We start from the raw sequence: 19,561 nt of genomic DNA, 5'->3' as shown, positions 1-19,561 counted from the left end.
GCCCATGCCCCAAACTCTGTCCCTTAAGATTTCAACTCACTGGTGTCTTTCAAAGCCACCCCTGAATGGGGCTGTGGGGGGCCACAGTCCACTTTTGGCTCATACCCACATGCCAAGGGAGGTAAACAGAATAGCGTTCCCCAAAGGTGGCCCCACCCAATCCCTGGAACCTGTTGTTGTTGTTCAGTTGTTCAGTCGTGTCCGACTCTTTGCGACCCCATGGACTGCAGCACATCAGGCTTCCCTGTCCTTCACCATCTCCCGGAGCTTGCTCAAACTCATGTCCATTGAGTTGGTGATGCCATCCAACCATCTCATCTTCTGTCGTTCCCTTCTCCTCCCACCTGCAGTCTTTCCCAGCATCAGGGTCTTTTGCACTGAGAATATGCTAAATTATGTGGAAGAGGGAATGGAGGATACAGGTGGAAGGTTGCTAATCAGTTGATCTTGAGATGGAGATTACCCTGAGTTAGCCGAGTGGGCCCAGTGTCATCACAAAGGTTCTTAGACATGAAAGAGGGAGGCAGGGCTGCTATTGCCAGAGTCAGAAGAGGAGGTGTGATGATGGAAGCAAGAATCAGAGAGATGGCAGTGGTGTGTGAAGGCCTCAGACCTGCAGCTGTGTTGCTGGCTCTGATGGTGCAGGAAGGGGTCACGAGCTACAGAAAGTGGGTGGACTCTGAAACTGGAAAAGACCAGGAAGCATCCTCCTCCAGGGTCTCCAGAAGGAATGCAGGTGTGTCCCAGTCAACACCTCGATCTCAGCCCAGTGAGATCTAGTTCAGTCTTCTGGACCTCAGAACAGTAAGATACTAAGTTTGGGTTGTCTTGAGCCTCTAAATTTGCAATCATTTGTTACAGAAACGAATAGTACATGGAGCAGTCCCATCAGTGAACCGAGCTGGCTGTTTCCCTTCTCCTTCTGATCATAAAAGACTCCCATGGGGTGGCCAGCAGTGAAGAGAGCTTAGGAACATGGGCCAGGGCCGTGGTGGAAGGACAGGAGTTTGGGTTACTTACTTTCGCCTGCTGACATGGCTGGTCCTCAGCCCTAGGTATGCCACCTCCATCCAACAGCCAATGGCTGCTGCACCCTTGGAAGGTCTGATGGAATTCAGCTCTTAATGGGTAGTACTGGCCACATGGTCTCTTGACATCGCAGTTAGGTGTCCCATGTCTACCAAGGCCTAGTAGCATGCCAGAAACTTTTTTAAAACGGGTGTACTATTCTATTAACATTTAAAGAGTTCTTGAACACCAAGAGTTCAAGTATATGCTTGCCACACGTTCATATTTTTTAAATAAAAATAAAATGGATAAATAGCTCTAAGGGTGCAATGTATTTACCACTGCACAATAAATCCACCAACTAGATAATCTAGGGGGGTGTAACTATACCCTTAGGAACACAAGTATAAGACAAGCCCTGGAACTGGAAGAAAAACTTGCCATTCAGGACTGAACAGAACTCTTTAGTGGCTGACGGAATCTCCCGTTGACCTCACACTTGAGACAGATCGAGAGAATCTGTCGGTATATGAAACTCACTGAATTCAGAACAAACAGTAAACAGAAGAGATTGGCCAGAGCCAACTCGGACTGTGGGGGCCAGTCTGAAGTGGGCAGGGTTGGCTGGGGCCTGGAAGCTTGCAGGTGGAGTCCAGGACTGATAGAGGAGGGCAGCCATCTTCTAAAAATCGCTGATTTCCAAACAAGCTTCTAAGATGCTTTTTCCAAACAGGGCCAGGAGTTTTTAAAATTGATCAGTTTGATGAGTTTTGGTAAATTTTTCAGTTGTGCCATCCCGATATTGCAGCCTTAGAACGCTTCGTCATGACCCCAGGCTCCCCTCCTGTCTGTGCTGGGTCCATCTGGGATCCCACCCCCATCTCTACTTTCTGTCTCTGCAGTGTTTGCTTTTTCTAGAAATTTCATACAAATGTGATCACACCATATGTTGTCTCTTTTGTCTGATTTCTTTCACTTATCACAATGTCTTTTGCTGGGCTTCCCTGGGGGCTCAGTGGCAAAGAATCCTCCAACATTGCAGTGACGGCAGGAGATGTGGGTTCGACCTCTGAGTCGGGAAGATCCCTGGGAGTAGGAAGTGGCAACGCACTCCAATATTCTTGCCTGGGAAATCCCATGGACAGAGGAGCCTTGCAGGATACCGTCCTTGCAAAGAGTCGGACACGCCTGGGCACGCACGCACGCACGCACACAAAATGTGTTTGAGGTTCATCTGTGTGCTTATTTCTCTCTCCGACCTGACTGGCCAACCTGAGCACCCTCCTCACTGTGTGAGTCCTGGGGCCTGGGGCGCCACAGCTCCTCATAGCTGTTCTTTGTCTCGCTTCATAAACTCTCGCCCTGTGCACGCACAGTTTAACAGTCTGAAACCCGAGCAGACTCCTATCTGCTTTGTTCTCTGCAGGGTTCCCACCTCTGCGAATTCCAGCCACTCTTGGTCTGCAACCTGTGATCTCCGTCTTCTTAATTTAGTGAGACGAACTCGTTGTCCAGAGTCCCCCGCTTTCTGCACTGCCACACGGAAAGTGAGTCCTTGCAGAAACGCTGGGTGATCACAAAGACCCCCTCATGCACTTGGGTTCTCTTGGGGATCCCAGTGCTATGTGCCTATTGTTCAGGGTCTAAAAAGGGTCTTTCCATATATTTTGTCCAGTTTTCTAGTTCTTTGTAAGCATGAGGGCAGGTCTGCTGGTAGTTATCTATGATGGCCAGTCATGATTTTCTTGTTGTTGAATTTTTTCACTAGCTATTATTATATACAAATTCACCTTTTTAAAAGTACATAGTTTGAACAGTTTTGGTAACTGTATACCATCGGTAGCCACCTGCACCATCATGATACAGGTCAATTCCTTTACCCTAAAATGCTTCCTCACCACCCTTCATATCCTCCTGCCTCACCTCTACATGTAACTTCTTTCTGCCACTGTGAGTTGGCCTCTTCCATAATTTTGAAATTATACAGTAATAGGTTGATATTTTCACTTAGCATGAGGTGAGATGATCCATGTCGTTGCATGCATTAATATTTTGTTCCTTTTTATTGCTGAGCAGCATTTCATTCTGTGGAAATACTACCATCTGAAGTCAACATTCACAGAACTAAGATCATGGCATCTGGTCCCATCACTTCATGGCAAATAGATGGAGAAACAATGGAAACAGTGACAGACTTTATTTTCTTGGTCTCTAAAATCACTGCAGATGGTAACTACAGCCATGAAATTAAAAGATGGTTGCTTCTTGGAAGAAAAGCTATGACCAACTTAGAGAGCATATTAAAAAGCAGAGACATTACTTTGGTAACAAAGATCCATCTAGTCAAAGCCATGGTTTTTCTAGTAGTCATGTATGGATGTGAGAGTTGGACTATAAAGAAAGCTGAGCACTGAAGAATTGATGGTTTTCAATTGTGGTGTTGGAGAAGACTCTTGAGAGTCCCTTGGACTGCAAGGAGATCCAACCAGTCCATCCTAAAGGAAATCAGTCCTGGATATTCATTGGAAGACTGATGCTGAAGCTGAAGCTCCAATACTTTGGCCATCTGATGTGAAGAACTGACTCATTTGAAAAGACCCTCATGCTGGGACAGATTGAAGGCAGGAGGAGAAGGGGACGACAGAGGATGAGATGCTTGGATGGCATCACTGACTCAATGGACATGAGTTTGAGCAAGCTCCGGGAGCTGGTGATGGACAGGGAGGCCTGTCGTGCTACAGTCCATGGGACTGCAAAGAGTCAGACAGGACTGAGCAACTGAATTGAACCGAACTGAATCGAACCACCATTTGTCTACCCATTCACCAGATGATGGACATTTGGATTACTTCCTGTTTGAGGCTATTACGACTAATGTTACTAAGAGCATTTCTGTATACCTCTCTGTGTAGAAAAGTATGTACGTATACTTTGTGTATAAGGAAATGCTGGGTCATGTTGTACACGTACATTTTAAAGACATCGTCGTACTGTTTTGCAAAGCAGCTATACAACTTTTAGTCCCACCAGTGTCTCTGCATCACCAATAATACTGTTCCTGTCTTCCTAACTTTTAGCCTTTCTAATGGATGCATAGTGGTATTTCATTGATTTCTTCTTTGAATTACCTTGGTGCATTTGCCAAAAACGAACTGACTATTGAAGTGTGGGTTTATTTCTGGGTTCTCTATTCTATTCCATCCATCTAGGTGTAGCTTTAGAGTAAGTCTTGAAATCACGGGGCTTGCAGCCTTCAATTTTGTTCTTATTTTTCAAAATTGTTTTGGTTATCTTAGGTTCTTTGTCTTTTCAAACAAATTTTTAAATGTCAATGTTTTTTTACAAAGACTGTTAATATTTTCATTGGAACTGCATGACTCTATAGATCAATTTGAGGAGGACTGACATCTTAATAATTTTAAGTCTTTCAATCTATGAACATGGTATATATTTTCATTTATTTGGGTCTTTTTCAATTTCTCTTTGTAATGTCTTATAGTTTTCATTGTACAGGTTTTAAATATCTTTCATTTAAATTTATTCCTAAGTTTTTTCTTATTTTGGCCATATGACATGTGGGATCTTAGTTCCCCAACCAAGGATTGAACTCATACCGCCTACCCTGAGAGCATAGCATCTAAACTGCTGACCTGCCAGGGAAGTCCCTATTCCTAGGTAGTTTTGATGTTAACATAAGTGAAGTTGTTCATTAAATTGAATTTGTAATTGTTCATCCCCAGTATATAAAAATACAATTGATTTTCATATATAAGCCTGCTATACTCCTGTACTAGTTCCAGTAGAGTTTTTATAGATTCATTAGGGATTTTTACAAACATGAGTAAGTGGTCTGCAAAAAGGACATTTTTTCATCTTTCCTAATTGGCATATCTCCCATTTCTCTTTCTAGTCTTGACTAGGACTTCCAGTAGATGTTAAATAGACGTAGTGAGAGCGCGAATCCTTCCCTTGCTAAGCGCAGTCTTTCACTGCTGAATCTGACGTCAGGTGCAAATTTTTTGTAGCTACTCTTAAACAGGGTTTGGAAATTCCCTTCTGTTTTTACCTTTCTTGGAGTTTTTGCCAAGAAAACCTCTTGAATTATATAAAAGGCTTTTACTTGCATCTATTGAAATGATAATATGCCTTTTCTCTTTAATCTATTAATATGGTGAAATATATTGATTGAGTTTGGGATTTTAACCTAATTTTACATTCCCAGAATATGGCCCTACTTGGTCCTGATATATTGTCATTTTTAATATATAGCTTGATTTGTTAATATTTAGTTAAGAATTTTGGGGTCTATGGTTATGAGAGATATTAGTCTATAGTTCTTTTTTTTTCTTTTCTTATGAGGCCTTTGCTCGGTTTTGGAATTAAGATAATACTAGCTAGATTTATAAAATAAGTTGAGAGACGTTACGTCTTTTTTTTCTGAAAGAATTTGTGTAGAATGGATGTTCTTTCTTTCTTAAATGCGTGGTAATATTTGCCACTGAAGCCATGTCACTCTGGAGTTTCTTTATGGGAAGGTTTTTATTTATAAATTCAATTTATTTAATTGATAGCAGGCTGTTCAAGCTTTATATTTTTCCTTGGGTGAGTTTTGGCAATTTCTGTTTTTCGAGGAATCTGCCTGCTTCGTGTAGATTGCCATATTTATCACTATAAAGTTGTCCATAACATGCCCTTCTTATTCTCTTAATGTCTATCGATTCTGTGGTAATGTCTTCTCTTTTACTCCTGATATTGGAAATTTGTATCTTCCTCTTAAGAAATTAGCCCAACTAGAAGTCTCTTGATTTTATTACCTTTTTCAAGGAGCTAGCTTTTGCTTTCACTAAAGTTCCAATTATTTTCTTCATTATTTCAATGATTTCCCCCCTTATCTTTACTATTTCCGTCCTTCAGCTTGCTTTGGGTTTAATTTGCTCTCCTTTTTCTAGTATCTTAAGGTGAAAGCTTGGGCTTCCCAGGTGGCATTAGTGGTAAAGAACTCACCTGGGTCAGGAAGATCCCCTGGAGGAGGGCATGACAACCCACTCCGATATTCCTGCCTGGAGAATCCAATGGACAAAGGAGCCTGGGGGGCTACAGTCTATGGGGTTGCAAAGAGTCAGACACGACTGAAGTGACTTAGTACACATACATGCTAGGTTAAAGCTTAGATAATGTGTTTGAGCTCTTTCTACTTTTCCAATCTATGCATTTAAAATTATGTTTCCTTTTAAATGCTGCTTTAACCTTATCCTGAGTTTCCCTAGTGGCTTAGATGGTAGACTCTGCTTGCAATGCAGGAGACTTGGGTTCGATCTCTGAGTTGAGAAGATCCCCTTGAGAAGGAACTGGCAACCCACTCCGGTGTTCTTGCCTGGGCTATCCTGTGGACAGAGGATCCTGGCAGGCAACAGTCTGTGGGGTTGCGGAAGAGTCTGATATAACCTAGTGACTAAACAACAACAGCGTGGGAGGATCTTAGCTCCCACCGGGGACTGAACCCCCACCCCATGCCTTGGAAGGCAACCCAACTGGAATGCCGGGGAAGTTCCTGGAATGTTTTTAGGAATTCCATTTCAGTTTTTCTGTTGACATCTTATCTATAATTCCTCACATTTTTAAAGTAGTTGCCGCCAGGAATCTATTACACAATGACCTCGTGGTCATTATCTTCTCTCTTCTATTATTGCTGTTACACTTCATTTATAACCTCACAAGAACATGTTCTAACTTTTATTATAAACCCGTTTATAAAACAATTAAGAGGAAAAGAGCAAATAGAAGAAAATGGCTGTTTGCATTTACCCAGGTATTTACCCTTTCCGATTCTCTTCCATCTTGTCAGGATTTGCATTTCTGCATTTCCCTCAGCCCAAAGGAGCTTCCTTAGTATTTCTCATGGTGCAGTTCTGTTGTAGAGGAATTCTCTTACTTACATTTTACCTTAAAACTATGTCATAAAATATACATAACCTAAAATTGGCTATCTGAACCATGTTAAGTGTACATTTCAATGATATTAAGTGCTAGTGTGTAATAACCACCAGCAGCCATCTCCATAATTCTTTTCACCTTGAAGTTAAAAACTTGACATGCATTAAAAAGAAAAATCCTCATTCTTTCCTCCTCCAGCCCCTGGCTGCCACATTCTACTTTTTGCTCTATGACTTTTGACTACTAAGCACCTCATATAAATGGAATTGTGCGGTACTTGTCTTTCTTGTGAATGGCTTACTTCACTTAGCCTAAAGCTCTTTAGCTCTAGAGCTAAATATATGACAGACACTGGGTTGACACAGACTATCTCATTGAATCCTCCAAACCACTAAATTAAGTAGGTATTATTAATATTTCATTTTACAAATGAAAAAATAGGCTTTAAGAGGTGGCTACTTGTCCAAAGTTAGGTGCTAAGAGATGAAGACACAATTCCCATCATCCAAGATTGCCTAGTGATCTAGAGCTCATGTTTTTTTTACTGGAGATTAGCAAACCTTTCCTATGGAAAACCAAGCAGCCAAACAGTTAATTTCTTTTCTTTTTTTTTTTTTGCCACATGGCATAGCATGTGGGTTCTTAGGGCATCCTGACCAGGGATCGCACCCTGTGCCCCCTGCACTGGGAGCTTGGAGTCTTAATCATTGGACCACCAGGGATATCCCCTAGTTGTTTTAATATTTTAGACTTGGTAGGCTATACAGTCTCTGCCACAACTACTCAACCCTGTCACTACAGCATCAAAGAAGCCACAGGCAATATGTATAATGAATGAGTGTGACAATTTCCAATAAAATTTATGAAAATAGATAGTAGGAAAGATTTGGCTTGCAGGCTGCAGTTTGCTGACCCCTGCTCTTAACAATTACACTATTCTGTTATTTTTTCCTTTGGTCTTCAGAGTTTTCCGTTTGACAAATATTTATAGCCTTGAATCTAGGCACAAGGCTTTGAACTTGATCCTGAACAGGATAAGGAAGATAAAGTCCCTGCCTTGAGGAATCTCAGATTCAAAGGACAGTACATAAACACATGTATAGCACAAGGGGGATTCTCCAAAGTTAGTGCCAAAGAGAGGTATGGGCTGACTTGAGCATCCACCAAATATTATGTTTTGGAGGAGGAGCTGGTATCTGGCATACGCTTTCTCTTAAAAAAAAAAATTATTTATTTTGCGGAGTCTTAGTTGCAGCACGTGAGATGGATGCTGTGGGATGGAGTTTCCTGACCAGGGATCAAATCCACGTCCCCTGCAGGGGAAGGTAGATTCTCAACCACTGCACCACCAGGGAAGTCTCTTTCCTTCATTTCTTTTTCCTTTCTTTTTACTTATTTTCATTTCTTGGTTATTGAATCGTGGCAGATCCAGTTCTTCTGCAGCAGGCTCAAGACACGAACATACCACAAATCTTCATCTCAAGTTTAATTCACGCACATCTACATGGTGGCATGTTCATCATAAGGCATCATTATAAAACTTTTTAAATGCTAAAAAAATGCTATTTAGCCCAAGTGAAATAATAACTTAGTTCTGTCAGTTCATCCAAGGTTGAAATCCTCTAGCCAGTTCCAAGCAGTCAGTAACACTCCATGGTTTGACCGATTTCATATCCTTTTGTTTCTCATGCTCACCTATACGTCTAGCCTGTCCTGTTAATGTCTGTTTTTCCTTTCATGGCCTTTAATGATTTTTTTCTTCCTCTTCCATCTTTCCTCTTTCTTGTACTGTGTGGATTGTTCACCCACTTCTGGAGGCGTGTTATTTTCTTTCTCCTTTTTGAAAATATATTTTAAAATATTTCTGTTCATTAATTTAACTGATGTTTATTGAGCAATTACCACATCCAGTTCCAGTTCCAGTTCAGTTGCTCAGTCGTGTCAGACTCTTTGCGACCCCATGAATCGCATAAGTAGTCCTTTTCTAGAGGCTGAAGAGATAGAAGTAAAAAAAAAAAAAAAAGACCAAAATCTCTGTCCTTGTGTAGCTTAAACATTTTGGCAGTAAGCAAAATGGTAACAATAAATAAATAAACAAGTAAAGGATGTGATATCAGAAGTGTTAAGGGCTATGAAGAAAAATTCGGAGGATTAGGAATTTGGGTGGTATGCTACAATTTTAAAGACTGACAAGGGAAACTCATTAAGAGACCTTTGGAGCAGATGAAGGAAATAAACCATGCAAGTATGTGCTAGATAAGCATTGAAAGTGTTTCATGCAACAGGAACAGCATGTGCAAAATCCTGAGGCAGGAGCATACATCCCCCAGGTGGAGGACAAGGGGGCAGGGTAGCTGAAGCTCAGTGGAGGATGAAGAGACTAGCAGATGTGATCAGAATTGGTGAGGGAGGCAGCCTATTTAGGGACACTTCCATTGGAAGAACTTTGACGCTTGCTCTGAGTGAGATGGAAATCCTTTGGATGGTTCTGAGCAAAACAAAATGTTGACTCATATTTTTAAAGGACTTATAATGTAGGGAGACAAGAGAAGAAGCAAAGCGAGTAGTCATGTTCACACTGCAATATTCCAGGTAATGAATTTGAATGTTATGGGACATGTTTTCTATAAGAATCAGAGTAGTTACTTTTGTTTTACAATTGAGGATGGAAAACTGAGGGGTAAGATCTTGATTGGTGACAATACATTTTACTATTCCCTGTTCCTCGGGGAAAAGTTGGGAGATCCTGCCCTGTTAGTTTAAGGATTGTTAAACATTTTGGATGGTCTTGAGCATCTCTAGGCGATATAATGCCTGGCACAAAGTAGGTACGTAGAAATATTTGTGGAATTCATGAACATATCGTCAGTTAAATGGATAGGGCTGAATTACAGTCTCAGCTGACTTGCTTGTTCATGTTTCATTTCTCCTGCATATTCTGGTGGTGTTTATCAGGTCTTTAAATTTTACTTAGCAAAGAACATCAAAAACATGTTATAAACACACCCCTACACTCAAGTCGAAATGTAGAGAGTATTATTTATATATTCTAATTGACCTCACAGCAATTTGTCTAGTCCTCTATTATAGCAGTAATCAACTGTATTCAATTCTGTTTGCCTCTCTCTCTGAATAGTCTGTGAGTTCCTTCAGGGTTGGGATCATCTCTTATAGATCTTTACACACTTGGCCCTCTGTCTCCACAAGTTGCAGCATCTGTGGATATGGAGGGCTGACTATGAGACTTGAACATCCACGGTTTTTGGTGTCTGCAGGGGTAAGGGGGTGTTCTGGACCCAATCCCATGCAGATACTGAGAGATCACAGTTTGTCCTGTACCTAGCATGGGGTCTGGCAACAATGTCTGTTCAAAGAACATAAACATGATATGATAAAGAAGTGAATCCCATGCAGTGAAAAGAGTGAGTTACCAGCACCCCTAGAGAAGCCTTGTCTGATTCCTGTAAAATATACTCATTTCCCTGTGCTGTTTTTCAGTCACTCAGTCGTGTCTGGCTTTTTGCAACCCCGTGGACTGTAGTATACCAGGCTTCTCTGTCCTTCACTATCTCCCAGTTTGCTCAAACTCACATCCTTTGAGTTGATGATGTCATCCAACCATCTCATCTCCCTTCCTTTAGAAAAACACAATTCTTAGCCTAACTCTGTAGAATTTAGCTTCTTGACTTCAAATTGCATATAAAGCCCTTAATGAACTGGAACAGAGTCCCTGGTGGCCCAGTGGGAAAGAATACGCCTGCAGCGCAGGAGATGCAGGTTCTATGCCTGGGTCGGGAAGGTCTCCCGGAGAAGGGACTGGCAACCCTCTCCTGTGTTCTTGCCTGGGAAATGCCACGGACAGAGAGGCCTGGTGGGCTACAGTCAATGGGGTCGCAAAGACTAAACTTAGGGGCTAAACCACCACCAATGAGCTGAAACAACAGTATTCTCACCCCAAGCAGGCCTGGTAAATGATCTGTTATTGTCCGTGTGTGTTAGCTGCTCAGTTCTGTTGGACTCTTTGCGCTCCCATGGGCTGTAACCCACTTAGCTCCTCTGTCCACAGAATTCTCCAAGCAAGAATATGGGAGTGGATAGCCATTCCCTTCTCCAGGGGATCTTCCCAACACAAGGATCGAACCCGGTCTCCTGCATTGCAGGCAAATTCTTTACCATCTGAACCACTGCCAGTAAGTGACCACTAAGATCACTAATAAAGAAAGCTGAGCGGGGCGGGGAAGAATTGATGCTTTCGAACTGCGCTGTTGAAGACTCTTGAGAATCCCTTGGACTGCAAGGAGATCCAACCAGTCCATCCTAAAGGAAATCAGTCCTGAATATTCATTGGAAGGACTGATGCTGAAGTTGATGCTTCAATACTTTGGCCACCTGATACAAAGAGCTGACTCATTGGAAAAGACCCTGATGCTGGAGGGATTGAAGGCAGGAGGAGAAGGGGACGACAGAGGATGAGACGGTTGGATGGCATCACTGACTCTATGGACATGAGTTTGAGTAAACTCTAGGAGTTGGTGATGGACAGGGAGGCCTGGCGGGCTGCAGTCCATGGGGTCGCAAAGAGTTGGACACGACTAGCGACTTAACTGACTGACTGACTGAAGAACTGGGAACTGAGCTTCCAGGGACTGAGACTTGCAAGATGGACACAGACTGCTCCAGCTCCCAGGGGGTTGGTGTGAGCCCTGATCAACCCTCCCGACTGCTGGATCGAGGTCTTCAGCCTTCTCCCCCAGGGGAGCCTCTGCAGGACTCCCCAGCCTTCCTCACATCCCCTCCTGCGGAGACCCCCGTCTGCCCACATCTCCCCCTCAAGGTGCCCTCGTCCCCCACACCCGCTCCCATGGAGACCCCCTCTGTCCCCATTGCCCCGCTCAGGGTGTCCCTATTCCGGGCCCAAGCCCGCCCCCTACCCCTCCGACTTCTCCTTGGGGACCCTCCGCCCTCCTGACGTCCCCACCCCCTCAAACACAACTTCCGCCCGCGCCCCCTCCCCACAGGGCGAACTTCCGGCCGGCGTCCCCCTCCCCGCAGGCGGGACTTCCGCCCGCGCCCCCTCCCCTCGCCGCACCGTTGCGTCCTCGGGTCTGAGGCGATCCTTGGGCGCTTGGTCTCGCGCTTTCCAGGCCGGGCCCGTGGGCTGCAGCAGCGCCGAGGCGGCGGCGGCTTGCGGAGGCAGCAGCCCGCGCTCCACCGGCTCCCGCCGGCCCTCCTGCCCCTCCTCCTCCCGGCTCCTCGTCGTCGGCCGCTCGGCCCGAGCTGCGAGCGGCAAGATGGCGGCGCCCAGGCCGCCGCCCGGCAGGCTGTCGGGCGTCATGATGCCCGCGCCCATCCAGGATCTGGAGGCTCTCCGCGCGCTGACTGCGCTCTTCAAAGAGCAGCGGAATCGGTAACTGCGCGGGCGGCGCGGGCGGCGGGGGCGGCCCGGCGGGACTTGCGGGAGCGGGGCGGGGGCGCCCCCTCCTCCAGGGGCGGCGGTGGGGTGGCGGCTCCGCGCCTCACCAGCGGGCCGCGGGCTGGGGGGCGGGGGTGACACCTGCTCCCCACTCGTCAGTGCGGGCGTGAGGCCGGGCGCAGGAAGGGGGACCGACCCAAGCGAGTTCTTCGCCGCCTCCTGCCTGTTGGGTTAGTTGAGCTGCGGTGATGGCGCCCGGATAACGTACAAGATGGTCTCCTTGGCCTGGCTGGAGAGGTTTCCGGGCCTGGCAGGCCCCCAGAAGCAGCGGAACGTGCAGTTGGGGGAGACAGACGTTGCAGATGTGCAAGGTGGGAGGTGGCGTCACTCCGTTGGTCCTGTGAGCCCAGGCTCTGCATCCCGTGGTGGCCCCGCTTTGCGCAGTGGCCACTTCAGTCCCGACTCTGCCGCAGAAGGGCCAGATGTCCGTTGCAAAAGGTGCCCAGGAGTCTGAAGATCTGGATTTGGCTCCTAGCCCTACAAGCGATGCGTTGTGGTGCCATTTCTCCAAGCCTTAAGATTTCCTGCCTAAAAATGGAAATGTAATACACGACTTCATTGCTTAATTGTACAGAGGAGTAAATGAAATAAAGCACGTGAAAATACAAAGTACCTGATATCTCCAGTCAGTGCCTATTTAATTTTGTTCTCGTTTTCTCTGGGCCGCAGTTTGTGTGTCTGTTTAATAGGACTAAGGTTGGACAGTACTTTCCTGGTGAGGTTGTCAAGATTAAGTGAACTCACGCATATTAAGTCCTTGGCACATATCTGACACATAGTATTAAATCAAGTTAGCTGATACTATCCCTTAACTCATTTATGGATGGTTCGCCGTGTTTTGTTGGGAAGCCCTGTTCTGGAATCGCAGAAGTATGTGTAAAGAGTAGAGGGAGTGTGGGAGAAGTCCAGATTGGTCTTAGAGGTTCACTTGGTCTGAGCACTTCTGCCTCAAATCACAATAAGTGTTGAGCAATTCAAAGAGTGTTAAGAGCCCTGGGCACTGCTCCTTTGGCTCTTGGGGAGACAAGCTAATTGATGTTGTACCTCAGAGAGATTTGTTGATTGCTTTAATGCTTAGGATATCTATACCATGATGGGCTATCCTTTCAGTCAACCAATCATCAACCTTCATTGAGGACCTGCTTTGAAGCAGATTCTTTGCTAGGGCCGAAGGTGCAAAGATGAACGTGATATCCCCTTTTTTCAAGCGGGTTAGGGTAATTGCTGTGTAAACGAATTGTAAGAGGGTCTGGCCAAGAAAAGATGGTGGAGCTGGGGGAACTGTGGATCTGGTGGAGAGATTTGTGGTCAGGGAAAGGCCTTGGGTTACTATGGCTTCTAGGCTTACTGATGAGAGGGCTAATTAGAAAGAACGGTATGTGCAGAGGAACAGTGTGCTGATTTTGCATGGTCTCTGAATTTAAATGAATTAACATAGATATCTGGTAGAGAGGACATAGTCAAATATCAAGTTCCTTTTTATAAGCTGAAGGATAAAATCCAAGGCCCTGAGCCAGTTTACAAGGCCTTTCCTGACTGCTTCTTGTGAGAGGAGTTCACGGGGAACCATCCTAGGAGATCAAACCAGTCAATCCTAAAGGAAATCAATCCTGAATATTCATTGGAAGGACTGATGCTGAAGCTTCAGTACTTTGTGAAGTGAAGAGCTGATGTGAAGAGCTGACTCACTGGAAAAGACTCTGGTGCTGGGAAAGATTGAAGGCAGGAGGAGAAAGGGGCAGCAGGTGATGAGATAGATAGCGTCATCGACTCACTGGATATGAATTTGAGCAAACTGCAGAGAGAGGAACCTGGCGTGCTGCAGGCCATGGGATCCTAAAGAGACATAACTTAGCAACTGAACAAAAACAATGGAAGTTTCTTTCAAGGGCATGGCCTGGCAAATCTGTATATTAGACAAATCTCTGGCTGCCATTGTGAGAGATACATTAGGGTGAGGCTAGAGGCAGATGACTTGATGGAGAAGCCCAAGTGAAAGAGAAAACTGTTGGAATTTAGGGTATTGTCTATGGGGGATGGGTAGGATAGATACTGAAACACCTTTACCAGATTGAATGGACAAGACTCAGGGACCAGTTGGATTGCTGGGGAAGAATGAGAAGAGGTGAAGGTGCATCCCATATTCGAGTTTTTCCTGGGGCAGGCAGGAACTCTGTCCTAGTTCAGGAAGAGTTGAAGGCCGGGAAAGGTGACCTGATGTGTAGGTCTTGGAATCAGGAGGCAGATAGCATGTGGTGGTGCAGGGAGCCCCTGATGAGGATTTGTGAGGACAGGCTTCTGGTTCTGCCTCTGCTTCTCAGCGTGTCTTTGAACAAATCACTAGTTTCCCCTCAGAAGGGTCTCAGGGTTTCCAGAGGCCAGCTGCTCTGAGAAGATCTGTCCAATGCTGATGGACCCAGAGGGAGGATGGGTGGAGGTGTCAGAGGCTGGATGGGACATAAAGTGAAGCAGAATGAGGCATCACAGTAGCAAACTGAAAAATGCAAGACACAGCAGAATCACACTGAGGAAAGAAAGAAAGAATTTGACCTCTCCCCTTGAGCGTGGGCTGCACTGAGTGACTTGCTTTTAAATACTAGATGTGGGGGAAGTGACCGGGTGTGACTTCTGAGCACAGAAGGCCCTGAAGCTTCCTCATTGCCTTCTCTCTTGGATCGCTTGCTCCGAGAAAGCCATCTGCCATGTTACAAGGACACCCAGGGGTCCACCTAGACAGGTCTGTGCGGTGAGGAACTGAGGCCTCCTGCCAGCAGCCATGTGAGGAGCATCCTGGAAGCAGATCCTCAGTCCCAGTCAAGCCCACAGCTGTTTGTACAAGTTGATAAGGGAATCTGACCTGTGTGAGACCATGAATGGAGCTCCAGAATGGGGCTCATTTGTTATATAGCAGTGTGCTTAGTGGTTCAGTTATGTCCGACTGTTTGTGACTCCACGGACTGTAGCCCTGCCAGGCTCCTCTGTTCGTGGGATTCTCCAGGCAAGAATGCTGGAGTGGGTTGCCATTCTCTTCTCCAGGGGATCTTCCCAAACCAGAAATTGAACCCAGGTCTCCTTTGTTGCAGGTGGGTTTTTTGCTGTCTGAGCCGCCAGGAAGCTCCCCTGTATTCAAGTGTAGAGCCAAGTGATACTCTTTACTTCCACTGTCCATGCAGCTGCTCACATGTGGCTGTTGAAATTAATCAGCAATAAGTTAAATTAATCATTCCATCCCTGACTTGTCCCAGCCACATTTTCAGTACTGGTAGCCACACGTGGCTAATGGCAGCTTCTCGGACCATGCAGATACAGATTATTCCCATCACAGATAGTTCTGTTGAGTAAGCTACTGTGTTTTTTTCTATAGGATTCTTCAGTATTCATGAACTAGTGTGATGTTTGGGTCCTGCTTTCCATAAGTCTTCTCATGCTTAAACTGATACATGATTGCTCTTCCATCTGATAAGCTTGTTGAGTAGAGTGTATCACATTCCCTGGGTCCCTAGCATCTAGCATACAATCTGATAATTGTAGGTTCTTAACAAAGTCTTGTGGAATTACTGCTATTTGTGGAAGTCATTATTTATGCGGCTTCTCAGGTGGCTCAGCGGTAAAGATCTGCCTGCCAGTGCAGGAGACGCAAGAGACTTGGGTTCCATCCCTGGCTGGGAAAGATCCCCTGGAGAAGGCAGTGGCCCCCACTCCAGTGCTCTTGCCTGGAAGATCCCATGGACGGAGGAGCCTGGTGGGCTGCAGTCCACGGGGTCGCCGAGAGTCGGATGCGACTGGGCACACACTGCACAGTTACTCATGGCACATGTGTAGTCTTTTGGTTCCATACTTGAATGGGTAAACTTTTAAAATCTTCTCTCAGTATGGGTTCTTTCTTCTTGTTAATGTGTGTTTAGTCAAAAGTATTTTCCCGATTTCTTCCTTCCAGGCTTTGTGAATACTGTCTAATAGGGCAGGCGCTTCCTTTCCCTCCATGCTTTGGAGCCCCTTTATCTTATAAACCCTATTTTCTTTTCTTTTTTTTTTTTTAAAGAAAGCACTTAATAGATTCTACATACTATGTAATTATTAGTAGAGGTTTCTCATTTATGCTCTTCTTCCAGAATGAAGGCCCATGAAGACAGAAATAGTTGGCTTTTTTGTAATTACCCTCTTTGGATAATGCTTCTTGAATTTGATATCTTTGAACAGTTTAGGAAATTGTCAGCCAGTATTTCTTCAGCTATTGCTTCTCTCATTCTTTCCTTTAAGGAATTTAGTTACACATATACTAAACCTTTCACTGTATTTTGTATATCTCAAAGCCTCTTTTCTGTATTTCCGATTCTCTCTGAGCTTTGGTTTGAAAATTTCCTCCTGTCTTCTCGTTCTCTCTTCTGGTTTTTGCTGTGTCCGATGTGCTGTCTATTGTATTCTTGGTTTCAGGTAGTTTTGAGTTTTGTAGAATTTCTGTTGGATTTTTTAAATGAATTACTCTGTTGAAATTCATAGTCATTTACTTTCTTAAGCATATTAATTATACTTATTTCAGATAACATGCGTGATAAGTATCTGTTGTCAGTTTCTGTCTTGTGTGTAGTCATCTGGTCTTCTCTTTATTGAATGCTGAATGTCGTATAAGGAATGTTAAGACTGTTTCCAAACTATGTGCAAGCTCCAAACCAAAATCAGTCTAAAAACTCTAACCCATTTTTTGAATTTCATTCAAAAAATGATGGTAGGACAACTTGATATCTAAATGAATTAAAATGAACTTTGACCCATACCTTTTACCATTCACAAAAATGTTTCCACATGGATTGTAGACCTAAACATAAAATTTAAAACTATAAACTGTTTAGAAGATGGGAGAATATCTGTAATCCTGTGTGTAGGCAAATATTTCTTATCCAGGACACAGATAACATTGACCTTTCAAGAAAAATTGATTATCAATTAGACTATCAAAATTTAAAAAAACTTCTGCCTATCAAAAGAAAATGGAAAAGGCAAGTCATAGACTGAAAATATTTACAACACATATACCTAACAAAGAATTTCCCTTAAAATGTATAAAGTGCTCCTGAAACTCAGTTCAGTTCAGTTCAGTTCAGTCGCTCAGTCATGTCTGACTCTCTGCGACTCCATGAATCGCAGCACGCCAGGCCTCCCTGTCCATCACCATCTCCCGGAGTTCACTCAGACTCACGTCCATCGAGTCCGTGATGCCATCCAGCCATCTCATCCTGGATCATCCCCTTCTCCTCCTGCCCCCAATCTCTCCCAGCATCAGTCTTTTCCAGTGAGTCAACTCTTCGCATGAGGTGTCCAAAGTACTGGAGCTTCAGCTTCAGCATCATTCCTTCCAAAGAAATCCCAGGGTTGATCTCCTTCAGAATGGACTGGTTGGATCTCCTTGCAGTCCAAGGGACCCTCAAGAGTCTTCTCCAACACCGCAGTTCAAACGCATCAATTCTTCAGCGCTCAGCCTTCTTCACAGTCCAACTCTCACATCCATACATGACCACTGGAAAAACCATAGCCTTGACTAGATGGACCTTAGTCGGCAAAGTAATATCTCTGCTTTTGAATATACTATCTAGGTTGGTCATAAGTTTTCTTCCAAGGAGTAAGCGTCTTTTTAATTTCATGGCTGCAGTCACCATCTGCAGTGATTTTGGAGCCCAGAAAAATAAAGTCTGACACTGTTTCCACTGTTTCCCCATCTATTTCCCATGAAGTGATGGGACCAGATGCCATGATCTTCGTTTTCTGAATGTTGAGCTTTAAGCCAACTTTTTCACTCTCCTCTTTCACTTTCATCAAGAGGCTTTTTAAGCTCCTCTTCACTTTCTGCCATAAGGGTGGTGTCATCTGCATATCTGAGGTTATTGATATTTCTCCTGGCAGTCTTAATTCCAGCTTATGTTTCTTCCAGTCCAGTGTTTCTCATGATGTACTCTGCATAGAAGTTAAATAAGCAGGGTGACAATATACAGCCTTGACGTACTCCTTTTCCTATTTGGAACCAGTCTGTTGATCCATGTCCAGTAACAAAAGACAATCTGGTAAAAAATTGGGCGGAAAAAAATCTGGTTTAGAAGGGAAGGTATATAAATGGCCAACACACACGGTAAAGTACTCAACATCATTAATCACTGAGAAAATGCAAATTAAAACAAAAACTCCACTGTGCTCTTTAGGATGGCTGTTACTAAAAAAAAGAAAAAAAAAATGTTGGTAAGGATGTAGAAAATTTGGAACCCTTGTACATTGCTGGTGAGAATGTGAAATGGTTCAGCTATTATGGTAAAAAAATTTTTTTATGGTACCTCAAAAAGCTAAACATGGAATACGATCAAGCAGTTCCACTCCTAAGTATGTATGTACCTTGGAGGATTAAAAGCAAAACCTTAAACAGATACTTGTATGCCAGTTTTCATTGAGGCATTATTCGTAATAGCCAAAAGATGGAAACAACTCAAGTGTCCATCAACAGGTGAATGGCTAAAATGTCATATGCACATACAGTGGAATACTGTGTGGCCCTAAAAAGGAATGAAGTACTGGTACATGCTGGAAACCGCGCCAAGGGGAAGAAGCCAGACATAGAATGACCGATATTGTATGATTCCACTTCTATGAAGAACTAAGAATAGGCAAATTCACAGACAGAAAGGACATTAGAGGTTACCTGGGTTGAGGGGGAGGGAAGAGTTTTTGTTTAATAGTTACCAAATTTGTTTGGGGTCATAATTTTTGGAATTAGTGCTGAGGTTTGTACAACATTATGAATATAATTAAAGCCACTGAATTCTATACTGAAAAATGGTCAGAATGTAAAATTGTATATTATTGGTTGGTGCAAAAATAATTTGGTTTGGCATTGTTGAACTTTGCTGTTTGATATTGGAGTACATTCTTAAATTGGGTCTATTATACATCATTTTAATGCACATTTCTCACTTTATTTGTTTTGCTAATGACATCACTTGCTGTTTATTTTATATTTATTTTAGACTGGAAATGTTAGACAAAAGGCAAATTCAAGTGATTTTTTTTAAAAATTCGAGTTCAAAATGCGTCATAAAGCAGTGAAGACAACTGGCAATATCAACAACACATTTGGCCCAGTAACTGCTACCAAATGTACAGTGC

At 43.9% G+C, this 19,561-nt stretch overlaps 1 protein-coding gene across 1 annotated transcript in view; it reads left to right on the top strand.

The window, feature by feature from the left end:
* The first annotated feature begins 12,002 nt into the window (after positions 1-12,002).
* The window catches only part of ATXN10 (ataxin 10), a 146,505-nt gene continuing 138,946 nt past the window's right edge, over positions 12,003-19,561 (top strand). The window contains exon 1 of the mRNA XM_040234548.1: positions 12,003-12,349. Within this exon, the coding sequence (XP_040090482.1) occupies positions 12,234-12,349 (116 nt within the window). The 5' untranslated portion in view covers positions 12,003-12,233. The remainder of the gene's footprint in view (positions 12,350-19,561) is intronic.

Source organism: Oryx dammah, unplaced genomic scaffold (assembly GCF_014754425.2).
Source record: "Oryx dammah isolate SB20612 unplaced genomic scaffold, SCBI_Odam_1.1 HiC_scaffold_29, whole genome shotgun sequence".
Taxonomy (NCBI): Eukaryota; Metazoa; Chordata; class Mammalia; order Artiodactyla; family Bovidae; genus Oryx; species Oryx dammah.
Note: the sequence above shows the minus strand (reverse complement) of the source record. Positions and strands in the feature narration are given on the sequence as shown.